Genomic DNA, 19,704 nt, shown 5'->3' on the forward strand with positions numbered 1-19,704 from the left:
CAGTACTTACCTTCACCTAGAATGCACTCTTAGCATGTGGGGAAATAAGTTTGACAGTCGTCCTGGTTGAAACAATAAAATCATCATTATCATTATCATCATCATCATCATCTGGACAAATACAAGAAATAAATGCTTCATTCTACCCATGATGAGCCAATGTACACAAGCCCCACTACTCCCCATCCCCCCTGTGTACACAACAGAAAGACGACGAGCGGTGGACGAGCACAACGACGATGATGACTGGTACAGAGCGTGTGGTGCGCAGCGCCATCTGCTGAGCAGTCCTGAACCTACTTCATTGTTTCCTGTGTTTTGTTATGTATAGCGCAGAGCTTTTTGTGTGAATTCACCTTTTGTGTTGTGTTTATGAGTTCAGTAGTTCACAGTCCACATGTTTCCCAGTGAACTCGTGACACCAGATGATGACATCAGTTCGATTGTTTTTCTACATTTTGTGTCATGTTGTTGATATACAATTAACATCCATCTACTTAACATTTAAATCATCCACCCCTTTACCCAACCAGTTAAAAGTTTGGGACTAAGTAATAGCATCACTAGTTTTCTTTGCGGTCTCCTCTCAACATGAGATGAAAACATCCGATGAAGACAAGGCTTCTAACGGTTGACACCCCATTCCACCTGTGGTTGCTTGTGTGGGGTGGAGGTCAACTATTTCAATAGAATATATCACAGAGCTGGAAAGACCGTGATTATCACATGTAATAAAGGTCTGGCGGCGAAGAAATACCTGTAATCACTTAGGCACAGGTGTGCCAGCCACACTTCTGTGTTTATTTAATGAAGCGTATCTCTGTGTACTCAACAAACATTTAATCACCGCTGTCGGCGCCTTTGATGTCTCAAAAAACGATTTGCTATCAATCTGTAAATAGTGTGACATGTTGCAGGGGTTAACAACCAGCTTATACGACTTCGCATCCCTTGGCGGCGCTTTAATCTTTGGGCGAAGGTGCGAACAAAAAAGAAGTTTACGCCAAGAAAATTATCCCCTGTCTTAATGCCAAGGTAATTAATCATCCAGCGGATATCAAGGAAACTTTTAACAGTTGATTGTATCTGTTAAAAGTCTGGAGTTTCGGGATTTCTCAGGTGCTAACAATTGAGTCGTCGTCGCGCGTGCAGTGGGCGGAGCTCAGTGGTTCGCCCATCGCGCGCTGTGCGTGACGTCAGCGGTGACCACGTGGCCTGCAAAGGGAGCAGCAGACGGCAGGGCAACGTCGCCACGCTCTGGCGATCGGCGGTAGTACACAGGGGGGGACGCCACCCGAGGTGGTTGGCAACAGACATACCCGCGATCGAGCGCCGGGCGGTTTGGACTGGACTGGAAGGAGGGAGAGACATAGAGTACAACGTACAACAAATAAAAAAAGTGCAAACACATGACTGGCTTTGAATCGCCGCGCGGGACCGGATGAACTATTAAATCGTCGCCGCTGAGGTGCAGCAGGCAGATGAGACATGGATGTGGTGGTGGGACACAGACTGCTGGTCTTTGGATTATTTTCTTCGTTTTTCATTTCGCTGACATCGGCCACAGGGGTTGCCACGGGTGAGTACACGTACCCTGTGTTCACACTATGTGCTCGGTTGTTGTTGTTTTTTTTTTTTTCTTTCAGTCTGCGCTGTTGGTTCTCTCATAAAAAGCTTCGTTCTCATGTTGCTGTATGTATTTATTGTATTACAATAATTTGAATGACAGGAGATCATTTGTACCCGTGCTATCATTTGTCTGTACCCTGGTTGTAAAGTCTTCTAGGGGTGTTATGCCAAACTACTGTTTTGTCCTATTTTTATTTTATGTCCATTTATTTTTATAAGACTTTGTTTTGTGTTCTTTTCTTCTTCCTCCCTCTCTTGCTCAACCTTTGCCTTGTAAAGGCCATCTGATACCCACTCACCCACAGGTGCAGCAAGGGTGTTCAGACTTTCTGGACACGGGTGGAGGGTGTAAAATAGCGATGTTCACTTTCACTTGTCCAAGTGAGAGACTTTCTGTCTTCAGGTCACTGAGGTCCCCAGGGTGCACACCCAGTGTTGCCATGTTGAGCATCACACTGTTCACAGGACAGGTGTAGTGGGGGAGGAAAGTCCACTGGCGAAGCTTTTATCTCGGTTGTCAATTCGTCATCACCTGCAGTCCCACTGTAGTCAGGTGTTGACATCCTGAAATACCTGTTATCAGGAGAAAATAGCCGAGTGTCGCACTCTACATGTGAAGTGTTTGTTTTAATGCCTTGTATCAGACCAACCTCTCCCGACAAACAATTCTCGACACACCCCATCCCACCCCTAAACACCCGCAAACACAGTCAAATGTTACAGTAGGGTACAGGATACCCGAGACCTGCTACAGAGCAGACGATGAAGTGTTTCACTGGTTTGCTCAGGTTACATGTGTGATTGTGTGTTCGCTCGCGTGTACATGCTTTTAGGATGTGTTCACATCTGTGGTGTCTCCTGTCGACTGCCTGCTTGTGGTTGTTGTAGTCTCACATGTTATCGGCCGTGCGGTACCCAGGGTATAGTCCAGGGTAGTGTGGTGTCGCGACACCCGTGCCTAATACCCGTTCGACAGGATTTGGCCGTTATACCCGTGTTTGATTAAGACAATCGCACTTCCTCCCCGGCCTGCCCTCCCTCGCCCACCTTGTCTGCCTTTTCCTTCAACCTCTCACCTGCTGCTAGCACCTGGTGTTCACCTTTCTTCCATCCCTCATCTTTACTTTTGTAGTTCGTTTACCGTCTCAAATCTTCTTCCTCACTGAATGTTATGTTGTAGTTGTAAGATTGTGTTCATGTGTCACCACACTGTGAGCAGTGAACCGTGTTTACTGTACTGTGGTCGTGTACACACCCTGTACAGCTCGGGTTTAGCTGCTTGGGTAGGAGGGTATTGGAACCTGGGGTACAGGAACGAAGTGGGTAGAAAAACTGCTAACGGCCAGTTGTGTGCCCCACCCAGACAGAGAATGTGTGTCCCAGACTTTACGGTTGTCGTTGCAGTGGCGTTGCCGTCTCCACCTTCACTCTATTTTTTTCCGCCTCCTTTTACCGGCCCCGATCGTCTAGATTTATTTTTGTTTTATTTGTTGGTGTTGGGTGAAGGGTGCACAGCATTCCTGGCGATCTAGTTGTCGGCCACAGCAGACCACAGTCATGGCCGGGGATCCCACCATCACCACCACCACCACCACACCACACCACCATCAACCTGTTTCGCCCTCACACTTGCCATCCGCATGGGAAAGGGGTGGGGTGGGGAGCATGACGTGTCCTGATCGTTCAGGTTCAGCGGTTTTAGAGGTTAACCTGTGACCCCAGGCTACATCATGACTCTGTCAGCCACCTTGAGCAGGTTGCGGCAGTTGTCGCAGTTAATGCTGGTAATGCAACCTCCTGTTGGCGACCAGTGATGGTGAACTTTCACTTGATTGCCGCCCTGTGCTTGTCTTTGTCCTCCACTCATTTCTTGGATGATGCAGTAAACACACACACATACACATACACACACTAACACATACACTAACACACGTACAGGTCGGGTAACGGAAGTGGGGAAGGAACAAATCTTCATTACGGGTGGCCAGCGCCATAAGCAAGAGCAGGATGCTGTCTCTTGACCTCTCAGTGACCATTGTCACCATCTGTCCCCCAGTGTCAGGGAGGATGTTGTCTCAGTGTCAGGGAGGATGCTCTCCAGCTGGCGGCGACTGGCACACGTGCGGACAAGAGGCTGTCACACGACACGTGGCATCACTTACCTTCCCTCCTGTCCCCCACAGCTGGGTACCCTTGTCAAGAGCCAGATGGCCAATGAGTTGCAGACTTGTATCTTTATTTTCTTAGTTTCTCGCGGATCTCCTGGTCTTCGTCTATCTATACCTCTCCATCTTTCCTTTGTTTGGTCCTGGAGCTGACGACATCTCCCCTCCTCTCTCTCTCTCATGTGTGTTCGTATGTATCTGCTAGATGTGAGCAGAGTGGTTGTCATAGCCTTGGGCGTGATGGGGCGAAACGACCAGCAGGTGTTAAAAAAACATGGCGGTGAATAGGCAGGAGGTATGTTAATAAACACGGAGGTATACAGCACGGTCGCCGGGGGGCCATTATGTAGGAGTCGACTGCAGGTCATGAGACCAGAGGTAGAGAAGTGTATTGACAGAAGAATGAGTTACAAGCTCACACTCGTCCCTCTCTGGTCTGTGGCTGTGATGGTGTGGTTGTGGTAGTCGTTGTATTTTGGGTCCACGTGAGCGCAGCTGTAGGTCTGTACCCCGCCAAGTGGTCTTGATTGAGCCGTGCGTCAGATGGGAGGTATGTGTACAGAGGTCTGTGTATGTAGACATCAGAATGTGGGTATGTACACATGATGGTGTCGATGTGTTGACGTTGGTGTCGCACGTGGTCATCTATCAGCACGTGCACACTCGCGGGTGCCAACATGCTCCTGGTCAGCCAGGACAGTCCACTGCCATTGTCATGTCCACGTCCAGGGTCGTCCACAACATTGAAAATGTTCACAGGCCGGCTGTGGAGACTTGCTGAGGGCGTGGCATCTGTTGGCTGGCTGTAGTTACAAAGTCATCACAAGTCCACCAAGCCCTCCACAATGGCCTTCGTCACAGTCACGGTCCCCATGCGACAGATGGTAACGGCGGGGGGAGTGGAAAGAGGGAAAGGGAGGGGAAGAACAACGGACAAAGAAAAACTTGCTTGTCCTTCCTGCTAGCCAGCAGTTTGCCTTGCGTGTCGAGTCTGTGGTCGTCGTTCGTTAGACATCTGGAATAATCGGGAAGGGTCAAGGACACAGCTGCTGCCCGAGTTCGTGGTCTGCTCAAACTTTTTTTCGGTTTTTGTGGAAAGTTTGGAGTGAGTCCAGGCTGTAGACACGGACTATGTTTGCTCGCCTCGCCTCGGGTCCCCTGTCCGCCCTGTCCAAATGTCTGCTGAAGAAAGCCGCGGTTCTTTGTGGTGTTTGAACAGGGGTGTAAAGATACACTTTGAACAGGGGTGCAAAGATACCCTGCCATCAAGACTGTAAAGACTCGTGTCGATCGAGAGAATATAAGGACTCCGATTAAAGGTGTCAAGAAACACTTTCATTGAGGTGTTTAAAATGCACTTTGAACTACACCTGTAATGATACAGATCTGATTAAAGGTGAAGAGTATTTTACAAGTAACGATTACAGAATCTCAAAATGATGTCTTCTTTCATGTTTATTATATAAGTTCTTTGTATTAGTGAACATTTCTCCGCGTTATTGAATGCTTTTTGTTTTATACTTACTTCTACGAGATTGTTAAATCATTTTCTCGGTCGTTTATAATGTAGATCGCTCAGTCGTCTCACTATTATCGTGTCTGACATCACCGCCACAGCTCAATGTAACTACAACAGCATCCTCATCAACTGCAACTCTAACCTTCCACCTGCTTACTGCAAACCTCATGTGAAATAATGTCCACTGTACTGACATGCTTTCTTGCGAAGTTAAAGAGAGCCCTAACACCCATTACGATGAAGATTAGCATCAAAGATGACAGATAAGGGGATGACGGAGACAACTGTAACCCTCGCCAACCCTCCACACTCCACGCTTCAGTGAGCAGACACGGGAGCGTTCGATGACCTTTGTCCTCTTTGTGTCCTCGTTCTGCCTACACAAAGGATGGCGATGACTATTAACACAGATACAGCTTGACAGCTGAGCCGCTTCTCCCTGTCCCTTGATTCATCTAAACATGGTTGATGAAGGTTTGTCAGGGAGGACAAGTCCCGGCCATCTTGTCATCCAGTAAATTGTACAGTTACCAGTCACGTGCTCACTCACAACATCGCATCATGTCGGACTTACCTTTGTAGACTTGCTTGTCTGGATTATTGGGTTTCATGTCGGACAATGCTTCCACCATTGATTGTGTCCTACTCTCTCCCCCTCCTCCCATTCTATGTCGCCCGGTGATTAATGGGGGGCTGGCCTGTCATCGCCTCTTGAACTTGCTTACAAAATAGAACAATGTTGTTATTTACAGGCATCGTGAAACTCCGTAACAAAAACTACCATGGACTATCTACAAGTATGGAAGTTCTATTTACGGCGATTATTTACAAGGCCCTTGCCAACCACTTTGGTGAACACCTTTACAATTTATTGTATGCAGGCAGGTGGGCAGGTGAAGTTCTGTAACGCACCTCCCACCCCTCCCCTCTTCACAGCCAGAAGCTGGGTGTGCAGACAAACGGAGCGTGTCCTGAGGCTATTTTTAGCTGTGACGACCATGACGTAAGCAGTCTACGTGGTATGACCCTACAAACCCGTGACATCAACTTGATTATGAGGCTGACTGTGGGGCTGATGTCATGGAGGAACATGGACACAGACCCCACGCGACGGAAATACTCGACTTCTCCTCTCACTCCCTCCCCACAGCGGAAATTCCCTTCACTTACCTGAGTTTTACCTGGAATTACAGTCGCGTCATCGTGACGCACACCTGTGTCCTGCTCTTCACAAAGTCTGTGACATGGCGATGTCTGGCACCAGTGTAGCTGTGTAGTGCCACGTGACTTTATTGTAACGGTCACGTGACAAAACACATTAACTTTCTCCACCTCATGGGAAGAGAGGTTTATGTATGGGAGTTGAAATGAGATCCCCCTGCCCCGTGACTCTTCCTCCCAAACTCCACACACAGTTGAATGCCGACGTGTTGGTTTGTCTGACATGACGAGTAGCAAGATGGCGACAGCAGGTTGTGTTGAGTGTCTGTGTGGGGGTTGTAGTCAGTTGACTGTCATTACTGGATGTCATTGTGCACCAGCTGTTGTCTGCTGGTGTTCACATCTACACTCTGCCCTCACACGATCGCATCACAGCTGTTGTGTAATTCAAACATTTAATGATTGCTGTGTGTGATGATTGAGGATGAAATTAAACCCTCGCAGAAACGAAAGATGGATAGTATCACATATCCACGTCCATTGCATGTTCTCTCTCTCATTTTGTAAACACACACAGACAGACACACACACACACTTTGGTTCGTGGGGTGCGAGTGTCGCCATGATGTACCCGGTTCTTCCACAACCTCACCTTCTTTTCCTGTCTTTTGCAGAGTCCCCAGGCTCCTGGAGCAACTGGATCAACGCAGGCAGCCCCGCGGGTACTGGTGTGGACGACGAGTCGCTGGACAGGCTGGTTCGGGTACGTACTCGGTAAACTCTTGCTCTTGCCTTAAACTGGGTACTTGCCAGGACAGAGGCCCTGGCGGACTTCTTCAACAGTTTGTTCACGCTGAAGATGATCTTGCAATCAAAAGGTCACAAATATTGTGGTCAAATATCGGGACTGTCGAGGGACAAACTGCTGACAGTCACGTGACTAGAAACTACAGACGATTATTAACTCAATAAAAAATGATGTATGATGACAGGTGTGGAAGGCGGGACAGAAATAGTGTTTTATACCGAGTCAGCAGTGACGGTTAGACCACAGCCTCTAGCATGATGACTAGGACTCTGAAAGTCAGTTACAATAAATAAATAATAATAAAACAAACGCGTCTACGTCAAACAATTCAGGTCAATCACGTATTTCGTGCCATGGAGGGAAATTCTGTTTCTCTTTAAGGTGAAGGTTAAGGTGGAAACTTCTGTTCATAATCGTGAGGACGAGGGTGGAAATTTCTGTTCACTTGTGACGAGGGGAAATAAAACTTCAGCGAGGGTTAGAACAAGGTGTGGAGCAAGCGGCCAGCGCTGGGGTGAAGACGTGAAGACAAGTCCCGCCATCGGCTAGTAATTCACTCGACAGGAGATTTATGTGGAGGGTCCTCGGCCCCTAGGGTGCCATATAGGGAACAATACGTGTGAGTGATGCAGGCTCGTCACTGTGAACTCAGAGACCCATTTCCTGCAACTCGGCCACTGGGGGAAAATTCACAAACAAATACTGAATGCCAGATACTGACCTATGTTCAGGGGTCAGAGGCAGGCGCACCTCATAGGCAACTAAACTGAATTTAGGGGTGGGTAAGTGGGTAAGAATTCAGAGATTGGTAAGTGGGTAAGAATTCAGAGGTGGGTAAGTGGGTAAGGTTCAGTGAGGTTCCACTGCTCTTCACATGTGTATGTGGCCGTTTGTCAGGAACGCTAACCGTCACTGGTGCCGCTGCTGAGTTATCGGTCGTAAATGTCGAAGGGTCGACTGCAGCCTCTCAAGCGCAACTTCGGGGTGTGGCGAGGGGTAGAATAGGTGATGCGGGTAGTGAAGTAATCTCTACCTTCCTTATCAAACCTTCCTTGTCACCTGTAGTGCATCAGACAGTGAAATGCACAGGTGTTGACAAGGAAACTGAATTTATTTGAGATTTTCCCCAGTCCCATCATCCAATAACCCGAACACCTCCATCATTCGACAGTCGTAATTCGAAACTACCTGGTGGTCATGTGACCCTGACGACACAACGATGAGGAAAAGATGGGAGAGGAGAGCAAGGAAAGACAAAGAACCATGGAGGAAGGTTTGTTGTAGTTCGACACAGAAGGCCTTTAGAGTGTCATCCATCTCTGTCTGAATGATGGAGCCGCCAACTGCCAGTGACTCACGATTTCACGACAAGATAGCGACTGACTGATGTGTCACGCGAGGTCACGATATTCTCTGTGTTTTTATATCCCATAATTTTGTATTGTCTCCGGCGATTCCTGTCACAGAGCATCATGCTAGCCTCTTGTCTACTTGCAGATGTCGCAGCTGCCCTGCGACCCCTCAGCCGTGATGCAAGTGGAGTGCCGCAAGGTGGGGTCAGGGGTCACGTTCAGCGATCAGCGCATCTTCGTGACCAACGTGCTGCAGGTGCCGTGCAACACCTCGGGGCTCGTCTGTCGTGACGCTGACCAGCCGCAAGGTGTGCGCTGCAGCGACTACGAGATACGGGTCCTGTGCTCAGGTGTCACAGGTGAGAAACTGGCGACAGTACCGCACCTTCCATCCGCTCACCTTCTCCATCCTTTCTTTATTCTCTCTCTCTCACTTCCGGCTTGTCAGTCTCTCTCACTTCCCATGTTCGGCACAAGCGTACATCAGGTGAGCCTGTCATGTGACAGGTGACAGACGACACTTGTATGGTCACGCATTGTCTCGCTTGACTTCTCCCAGAAGGAAGAGGACAAACCCAAAGCTTAGTCAGCACGTGACTAATTAAATAATGTAATTATGTATTTAATTAACATGTCCAAACAGTCTACACAAGGTCTAACTTATCTAACTTTGATGTTAAAAATAGTGTACAGCATATCTTTTAAAAAACCCATCCTTACAGGGCGAAAAGCTTTAAGCATCGGGTTTGCCTACCGTGGCATTTCAATAAAAGCTAATTATCCTATCAGTTGACCTGGCTTGACCTCCTGCAAGATGTTCACATTTTTCTTTATGCTGGTGTCAGGGAGGTTAACAAACGACATTTTTTGGTGACATTTTATCAGACCCTGGCTAATTTTGGAGTCTAGACGACAGGCTGTCAGTGAGAGGCAAGAGCGAGAATATCCACGTAGTTACGTCACGTAGTGGGGTCACGTGGTGGGGTCACGTAGATAACGTCGACACGGGGAGCGCCGCTGTACCTCACCTCCAGGCGCACCGACCGACCGACCGACTGACTGACTCATGCAGTGTACACACAGCCCAGCGGACATTTCCGACTTCCAGCTCTCTTGACACTGGCAGGAGTGGGTCACGCTCACCCATCCCACCCGCTTGTTTCTACCCGAACCCACATTGCGAACTCTCTAGCGGGAAACTCCGCTGCTATAATGAGTTGCTAAACGAAAAAATTATTTTTGGAGAAGAAGCTTTCAGGTAGGGAAGGTCTGTTCTCGAAAAGACACCGTGTTCAGCTCTCGTGTTGCTGGACTTGTTTCTGGGTGCCTGAGGTTTGGATGGGGTTGAGATGGTAGGGGGATGAGTGACGAGGGCACGTGACCTCAGCTATAGCTCGGGTCACAATCAGGCATGAACATTTATTGAGTCTGTTATGACGGTCAACAGACAGACAAACAGATGCACACAAGCTCACAAGCACATACAAGGCTCGAGCCTACAGACTCTTGTTGCCACGTCACCAGGGGTGGACATTCCGGGTGGGTCGCCGCCGCGTTTGTTCAACGGGGTGCGGCGCCCCACAAAACCCGCGTTGACTGAGTGCACTGGCACTTCACCGGAAGTGTGATGTGGGATGAACTGTGTGTAATGTGGGATAATGTTTTGCTCAGTACATTCAGTACCTCCCCTTACCGGGGACCCACAGCCACCTGTCGTCATGTCCCTCTCGTCTCTGATGATGCCAGTAGGAGTAGGAGTAGCAGGAGGAGCGGGTGGGATTCTTTTCGCTCTACAAGATTTCTTTTCTGGTCTCAACCTCAGTTTGTGTTACAAGTTGAACAATATATTATTTAAACATCAACAATCACCAGCAATACTGAATAGGCAACTCACAAGAAATAATAACAATATTTTAAAAAAAACAAGTTGCAGAAAGAAAACCCACAGGAAGGACATTTTTAAAAATAAATACGGACAAGGAAGATACTTTCTTCACACAGGTGTGCCACAGACCTAACCTGTGTAACACGTAGAAACCTGAAACAAGGAAGACTGTTGTGTGGTATCGACAGGTCAAATACCACAGGGATACCACAGGTCAAATACCACAGGTGTCCGTAATCAAGCATTTTGCACAGTCACATCCGCCCTCGTATCAAGGTGTTGTTTGTTTGTTTGTCGTCCTCCACGCCGAGCAGGAAGACTTGTTTGATGTTATCTGTGTCGTCATCAGACCCGGGATTGCTAATCAACGTGTAACACCTTGTCAATAAACAAACATGAACAAAAATGAAAGTGGATAAAATTATTCAGACCAATTCTGCTGTTGCGAGTATGGGAGAAGATTAAACAACGCGCGCGCGCACAGACTGACACACAGATAATACCCCCATGAAGCTGCCCTACACGTGTTGGACGCCAGGTGCATCATGTAACCGTTTAACCACAAAAACAGAAATATTTCTAAAATATTTTCACACACCAGAAATATTACTTTCATCGGTGTTCATATTTTTCTGATGAAAGTTTTCGTTTGACGAGAGCAGAAATAAATCTTGCTGTAAACTCTTGCGACGACAGACACTTGTCATTGAGCCCTCGACATCGAGTGTCTTACGTCTCATCGCTGTCGTCTTCTATAACACGACACTGCTTGACCTTTGTGACCCTTGATCAACATTGAAAGCTCGACAGTGGAGCCCGGCTGCTGGGTCCCAGGTAGTTCCTCCAGTTTCTGATGACAAAAAGGATGTTTATACACCCGGGGCTTTGTCAAACAAAGGTCTGACCACGTGGGCATCAGGAATACTGTGAGCGCCATCAGGGGCCACACCAGGTCAAACACCGCGTGGGCTCCACTGATTGCAGGTGCAAACACCTGTTCAGCAACCGTCTGGCATTTGCTGACCCCGACCCCTGGTGTCACGTGCTCAAGGTTAGTGTGACGAGGGCCTGACGACAACGAAACCACAGCAGTTGCTAGTCCATCACCTGTTGCGGAGGGTGGAGTCGGGGGAGGAGGAAGGGGTGTGAGAAAGGTGAGAGGTGGACGGACTGGCAGGTGACACAGCAGAATGCAAGGACGGTGTGACGTAAGCTCTGTGTGCTCGTCTCATCCTTTCGGTGGCGGAACGATTCATGAAGGAAGCAGGTGATGTCAACGCATTTTGTGCTAATGGCAAATCAAATATTTGTCGGTCAGGTGATTTGAAAAGGTAAAATTGTCTTCATCTAGAGGCAATTTTTTTAGTAAAATCTGTAAAAAAAATTTTAAAAAACCGGGTTGGGATAAGACATAAAAATACCCGGAAAATACCGCCAGCTTGTCAGTAAGTGGCGCATCCAAAGAGGATAAAAATATTTGCCCCGAGACGGGATCCGAACCAAAGGGGTTAGAATTGTGATATTCGCCCAACTGAGAATTAAAATAAGATCGCATTGCAGAATACGGAGGACTGTATCCAAGCAGTTGTAAACATGTTACACAGTCCTATCTCGGCTGCTGTGTAATTACTACAAATAATTACAGCGCCTCCTCAGGAAGAAGATTACCCAGAGTTCAAAAGTAGGTTTTTGTGTAAAACTTGTCCGCGATTACAGGGTAACATGAAGAACAAAGAAAAGTGTTGTGGGCAACATGAACACCATACTTAGAGTGCAACACCTACATAACTACAACATCGTCGCACCTGTAACTTACTTACAGACGGCCGCGCGCACGCACGCACACAAACTCATCGCACAGACACACAGAGAAGCATTTATTAAGATGTACAGGTGAGACTTCTGGCCAGGTATGTGGGTTCAGTTTGTAATTATTCGACCATTGAGTGTAAAGGTCACGTGATCTGAAGAAGCTGCAGCTTAGTGTCGAGTATTAATTTGTATTAATTTAATTCCGCTGTCATCAGCTACACAAAGAGGTCACAGAGTGTTATTATACGCAGCGATGTTTCCATAAACGGATCCAGTCCAGTATCCGGTATTTTTTTATACCCATACTCGGTTAAACGCTAAAGTAGGCCAGGTCACAGGTCATTCGGTCGTTGGGGGGAGCACATGCGGCACCTGGCATGGCCCACCACTCACATCTGTTGTGGGGGATAGTACAGGATGACCAGTCAGTCCTCTGCTACCCCGTTCGTAAGCCAGATTTTTTTTTTTTTTTTTGGCCACCGCGGCGTTGACCTCCCTCCCAGGTCCTCCACAAGGTGTCATGCCGGGTCACGTGGACAAATGACGCCGCTTGACTTGCATAGTCGCGGTTGCTGATGTCGCAACCGTGTTTCGTTGGTTTTGTGTTCACTGTCCGACATCGGAGCAGCCTCCTCGGGTACTTGTTCTCAAATACCCGGATATCGGCAAGCACAGTCCTCGTTTCATATCGCTACTACGAGGGTTTGTACAGATTATACTTCGTGGTAAACCTGGCATCATGGCTGCCACCTCTCGTAATACTTTTAAAACTGTTTCTAATCAACACACCTATATCATACTTCTCCGCACCTGACTTGATTTATAAACATTTTTTCTAAGTGGTGAGCTTGGTAAGTGAGTAGACAAATTACCTGATGTTTGTTTGTTTTAACAACACTGAGACTAAATATACCGTTTCTGTGTTTCCAGGCAAAACAAGCGGCGACTCCTCTGGGTCTTCCGGTGGTGGCATCGGAAGCAATGGAGGGTTCATCGCCATGGCGGCCGGGGGGTCGGTGGTCATTCCGCTGGTGTGCGTGCTGGTGGTGCAGCTGCGCAAGTCCAAGCGCGACGAGCGACGACGTGCACTGCAGGCCGCACGTGCAGCATCACAGTCGGCGCAGGCGGAGCAGGCAGCGCGAGGGCAAGACGCCCCGCCCACGTACGACGAGCTGTTCGGCAGCTCCGAGACCCGCCTCTCCACCACCAGCACCAGCTCCGCCGACAGCGGCATCGACGTAGGCAGCGTGGACATGATGATCGTCAACGAACTCAGAACACCCTCGCGACCTAGCGTCACCTCCGGCTACTCCATCACGTCGACCGAGTCACTGTTGTCGTCGTCGTTGCCGCCAGTCACTGCCGTGATGTCGTCTGCCTCGAGTACGATGGTTACTACACCGTCGGTAGACGTTGTGGACGAGCCGGTGGCGGTGACGGACATGTCGGTGCAGGTGTCTGAAGCCTCGCCTACGGTCACCGTTGACACCGCCACCAACGTCAGCGCCCGCCGAGAGTCCTTCGCCTCGGACTTGTCGGAAACAGCTTCGCATTCGTCAGCAGACGTCTTGTTGACATCCTCATCAGCATCAACGACCCTCGTGCACAGTGACCACTTATCTGACACGGCCTCTCACTCGTCGGCGGACGGACTGCTCGCCTCGTCGTCCAACCTCGTCCACAACGATCCCCCACCCCCTTACGACTTTCACAACCCCTCGCGAGAAGAAAGGACAATGGGAGAGCGCTGCAGGAGTTGCGGCAGAAGCAGCAGCAGTAGTAGCAGCGATGACGACAGCAGTAACAGCTGCAACGTGTCGGTGTCGTCCTTGCAACCCCAGCGACGGTTCCTGGGTATGCATCTATCCATCCATGACCTGCTGGCTGTGATATACCAGGAGGGGGAGCGAGCCAGCACCCCGCCTCCAACCTACGACGACGCCCTGAAGATCATCGGTGTGCAAGGACAACCTAAAGTGTCGACCACGCAATGACCTCATCCACCCTCGCCGAGTCCATCGGCCTCACGACCTCCTCCAGTACATTTGGTAGAATACTCACCCCATCCTCTCACAGGCAAAGCACTGGACACTCCGCTGAGCCACCGTCATCTCCTCCATGGCACGAGACCTTTATTTATTTTGAAAGGTCGTTGTGCTGATGTTATGCAATCCGTTACGAGAAATCGTATCGTTATATCGGGTCAAAGGCCGCATTCACCTGACTCTTTGAGATTGCCATGGTCCCACGTGACACGTCCACGACCCGATGACGTGTAGGAACGTTTGTCGCCAGTCATCGCTGACGAGAAGTCCTCATCGCCGACGACTGCAGCCCGCATGTATACCTGGAGACCTTTGACCGCACGTGTTAATCTTCACAGCCTTTCGTCTCTCACCACTGAATGTTTCTTCGTGGAGATGGCTTTCGCTTCCAGCTTCCTAGAGGAATGGTTTCCAATCGCCCAAACTTGATGAACATCAGGATCTTACACTTGTCACTGTCTAAAAGTTGAGAAGATCTGAACCACGGTTGGACTATGTTCGAGGTTCCTGTTGGACACGCAGTTTAAAAACGAGGGATGTACGAATATTCTAGGACCGAACAGTTGCTGTGAAGATTAACCCATTGATCACGTGACCCTGTTGGTCACAAGAAACTTGGATGTCACGACTTGTGACGTGCGCGTCCTGTCCACTGCTCGTCTCACAGGTACATGATCCACCTGAAGGTTGTCTACTCACCTGTAAACGTCACAACCTGTGTAAATGTCACAGCTTGCCATCTGTTGGTGCCTTCTGTGTCTTTCACACAATACAATGTTTAAAAGGCTTCCTGACTATTTGACAATGTGACAAATCACAGACAGGAGAAGGTGCTCACTGTGTGTGTGTGTGCGTGTGTGTGTGTGTGTGTGTGAGACATGCTACAGATGGTGCCATTAATGGCTGACGGGAAGTTCCATGATTAAAAGCAATACTCGTCTGCACGTTGACATGATATTTCTATCACTAACCAGTTCCTTGCTAATCTCCCAGTGCGGACACGTAGCAGTCACGTGGTGCTGACGTCACGTGGCCCTGTTACCGCCACTCCACGCGTTGTGTGTTGTGTCCACATGAATGTCTGTCTGCGAGTCTTGTGGACACGTCCACCATGTTCAAAGACTTTCGTTTGCACGTGTGTGCCTGTGTACGTGCGTGTGTATGTGTGTGTATGTGAGAGAGAGATGACGTGGGGCCACTAAATCCGTTACAACTGCTGTTTTGCCCACGTGACAACGACTGGTTGTACCTTAAATCCAAACTTCCGTATCATCCTGCAGGAAACGCCACTGATATTTTTGGATGTGATCGTGTAACTGTAACACATCCTGTATATTTGTCTACCAACACCACAGTATTCATGTACATACGTAAGACAGTGCTGCCACCCTCGTCCGCTGACTCACGTCCTATAACTGTTCGCACTTGGCACCTGTGCTCGTTCTAGACTTTGTTTAATTACACAGATGATGTTTAGTTAATACTAATACAGAAACATGAGATTTTGCTGTCTTGTCAGGGTTGTGCACAGGTCGAGGCTGTTGTTGTGTGAAGTTGTGTGCAAATCATGGCGTGGTGCTACTTACAGGGCACGACAGGAGCAAATCATGTCTGGCATGGCATTACAACTGTTATTTAACTGTGAAAGGCGTACATTCGACCACAAACAAAAGCAAGTAGTCCCTTCCCTCCTTCTCCCCCCAATCCCACAGTATAAAGGTGTCTTGTAAGTGAGCCCAGTAATTAGTATTGACTCTCGACAAGAGAAACTCTCGGTGGCAAACAAATGTTTGATGTTGTCTTTGTACCTCCTCCACCTCACCCTCCCACACACAAGCTGCTTACTGTTCTACTGTGAAATAAAAGATCGTCTGTCTGATACATTACAGTGCACAGCTAAGATGTCAGCGCTGGTACCTTCCAGAAATGTCTCCACGCACATAAACCGTGAAAATTGTTGGAGGTCACCAGTTCCAGTTACAGCTTTCATGTTGTGGAATGTGATTTTCTGAGTGAATGACTGGCTGAGTGCAAAATGCGTTTTTGTCTTTTCATCGATACAAAAATATACTTTTGAAAGTTCGAAAATAAAAATAAACTTAAAAAAAAATTGTTTTGAAGTTCTGTGTGTGTGTGTGTGTGTGTGTGTGAGAGAGAGATCATTAATAGACTAGCTATGCACACACATATATATATGTATATATATAAAGATGGTCCCGTAACATTTCTTTTTTAAGGTCCTTGAGGGTTGTGGTGTTAGAGACATTACTTTTCTCGTAGTCAGCTGTTCATGGGGGACTGGGGTGGGGGGCGTCTCCCTTCTCTCTCTCGCTATTCTACCTTCCCCAACCCTCTCTGGGGTCCGGTACCCGACATCCGAGACGACCGCGAGAAATTTCCCGCTTCACACGGGTATCAAATCCACCCGCTTTCACGCCTGGATACTTGTGGTCTATTCACTGTTATCAGCTTTCTCAGACTGTCGGGTACAGAAAGTGACTGAGAAAAGGCAGGTACATATACCAAAAGCCAACACGCGTAGGTATCATATACTCGGAGTCAGATGTACATGTACAGTCTCAAACAGCGGTAGGCGTCCAAAAAAAAAAAAAAAAAAAAAAAAGGGGGGGGTGTTGGAGTGATTAAAGGGACGTAAGCAGACTTTTGACCAAAGCTTTCCTAATACTTCATTACCTCCCCTGCACCATACTGCCGTTGAGGCTGCAGTTGATGAGATGAGAACCGACAATCTGATAAAAGCAAACATTTGCCCGACACTTCACTCTGTTTGTACCATTTATTACACACAATTTTTAATTGTTGTCAATTTTGATAACACAATTGACGTGTTTACAGAATGCAAGGAGATGAAAGTAATTTATAGTAGTTCGCTGTATTGTTTCAAATAAGATGTTTTTAAAAACAGTTTTATTTTATTATTAATTATATATTTTTGTCAGTAGTCTCTTTTTTAAAATTAATTGAAATTTATTTTGCTTTATCCTTGTAAGTCCCATTTGATTTTTATTCTTTTTGTCTACAAAGCGAGCATGGTGACCGGGAAGCTTTTTTTTTTTTTTTCAACGTCTCAGCTTAGAGAGCACCGCGAGCAAAAGGTCTGTACTCTGTAGCGTAGTGGGTACGAACAAAGTCTTGGGACTGAGATGTGGTGTGTTCAAAACTAGGATATTTCATTTTTGTATTTGTATTTGTATTTGTTTTTAGGTTCTTTTCTTTGGGATGTTTTCGTTCTCTAATAAAATCAATTTTCTGTCAAGCCTTTCACTAAAACCTATTAGGTGTGATTTAAAAGAAAGACCAAACAGCGCTGACAAAAAGATAATTCAAACAGCTGACAAAATGTGAATCTTCGGGGTTATAAATAAGCAAATATGAGGCTGTATATGTGTGTGTGTAGTTGGATTATATATATGCAGATATGAGTGAGTAGGTGTGTGTGGGTGGTATATATATAAGCAGATAGGAGTCTGCGTGGGGTGAGGCTAAACCTGCATACATAAGCAGATACAAGTGTGTATGAGTGGAGGGGGGGTTATATTTATATATGCAATATGAGTAGGGGTAGTGTGTTGGGGGATATTTTATGCATATACAGATAAATGTGTCTGTGGATTATATACATATGTAGGCATGTATATAGGCAGTGTGTGTGTGTTGGGGGTAATATATATATAAGCAGATGTGTGCGTGTGGATGTTTACATATATATACATAAGCAGATATGAGACTGTGTGTAGGAGGATTATTTTTAAATATATATATATGCACGTATGAGTAAGTAGGTGCGTGTCAGGAGGTATTAGATAAATATATATGTGCAGATTTGAGTATGTGTGTTAGGGAGGTTACATGTATATATATAAAAGCAGAGATGAGTGTATGTGCTGGGGGGGGGGTTACATCTATGTATATAAGCAGATATAAGGCTGTATGGGTGGGGGTTACACATGTATGCTTAAGCAAATGTGTGTGCGTTATATACTGATATGAGTAGGTGTGTCGGGGGGAGGTTTATATATATATATGTGTGTGTGTGTGCATGTGGTTTGTGTATATATAAGCATCAGTGAGTATGTGTGTAAGGGGGGATTTTATATATGTATGCAGATATAAGTAAGAATGTATGTGTATATATCTGTGTTTAGGTAAGAATGAAATGGAGGGGCAGAAACATCCCCTCCAAAACTTTTTGCTTGTTTACATGTGTATATATACTTTGATTTATTTGATTACACATACAGTGATGCAATTTGCATTATAGGGCTAGATTGCTAGAAGAAGGAAAGAACAAGTGAGTGAGGCAAAAAATTAGCTTTTAATGTATTAACTGTTACAAACTGACCAGTGAATGTGTGTGTGAGGGATATTGCATATAAGATATATAGTAATGGTGTAAATATATATATACATATTTTGAATATCTCAATACCCTTGAAAGGGTGAAAAAAATAAAGATTCTTAAATCATAAGCTTCACAAACTGATGACACTCTGAAAAACATGAACTAAGTGCACGGGTGAAGATGTAAGGAATGAACCAAGCAGTGCTAGATTACACAAAATATGTCTTCAAGAATTCTTAAAATAAAAGGTTATAAAATCAAATCCCCACAAATACAAGCACTGGTTAAACATGACAAATGCTGTGCTTGTCTGTCCATGATAGGAAGAGTTTGAACACTATTGCCTATGTTAGTTATAAGGTCATCGGTGTGGAGTAGAGGAATTTGGGTTTTTGTTGCAATTAGTAAATTGTCAGGAAATTGTCATTTACTCAATATCTGAAAATGTCGCTGCAGGCAAACCCGATACTATTCCAAAAGTGCAAAAGCAATAAAAAAATATATACAAAAAATCATTTCCCTTATCATTTCAACTGCCGCCTGGAGGACCTGCAGCGCACAGCATCATTTGTGCAGGAGGCAGGCGTGTCCATTTGAGTGATCGACGAAGAAGAAGAAGATATTCCCAAGTCTGTCAAACTGGCTAGACATTTGCACCATTTGTGGAAGTGGGAATCATTTGTTTTGCCAAGATGAGGTAACTTTTTGGTAAAAATTTTTTTCCGTTTTCATCTCTCAAACTCTGATCTGAATGCAGATGCAGTAAATGATTCTTCAAAAATTGTAGGGTTTTTTTCCCACATACTTTTGTAAACTAGACATTTAAAGAAATGCTCACTTATTACAGAATTACATTGAAGTTTGTTAGTTTGGTGATTTATAGTACTTGGAGTATTACATGATTTGATGATGCTGGATGCTTGAACTCGTTCAATTTGGATAAAGAACAACGCAATTGAACATTA

At 46.6% G+C, this 19,704-nt stretch overlaps 1 protein-coding gene across 1 annotated transcript; it reads left to right on the forward strand.

Moving 5' to 3' along the window:
- Positions 1-1,198: 1,198 nt before the first annotated feature.
- On the forward strand, positions 1,199-14,858 carry LOC112555380. The gene is made up of 4 exons (XM_025223750.1): positions 1,199-1,579; positions 7,149-7,237; positions 8,780-8,993; positions 13,262-14,858. Exons 1-4 carry the CDS (start codon positions 1,489-1,491, stop codon positions 14,323-14,325), a joined length of 1,458 nt encoding a protein of 485 aa, XP_025079535.1. The 5' UTR covers positions 1,199-1,488; the 3' UTR covers positions 14,326-14,858.
- Positions 14,859-19,704: the final 4,846 nt, after the last annotated feature.

Source organism: Pomacea canaliculata, linkage group LG14, assembly GCF_003073045.1.
Source record: "Pomacea canaliculata isolate SZHN2017 linkage group LG14, ASM307304v1, whole genome shotgun sequence".
Taxonomy (NCBI): domain Eukaryota; kingdom Metazoa; phylum Mollusca; class Gastropoda; order Architaenioglossa; family Ampullariidae; genus Pomacea; species Pomacea canaliculata.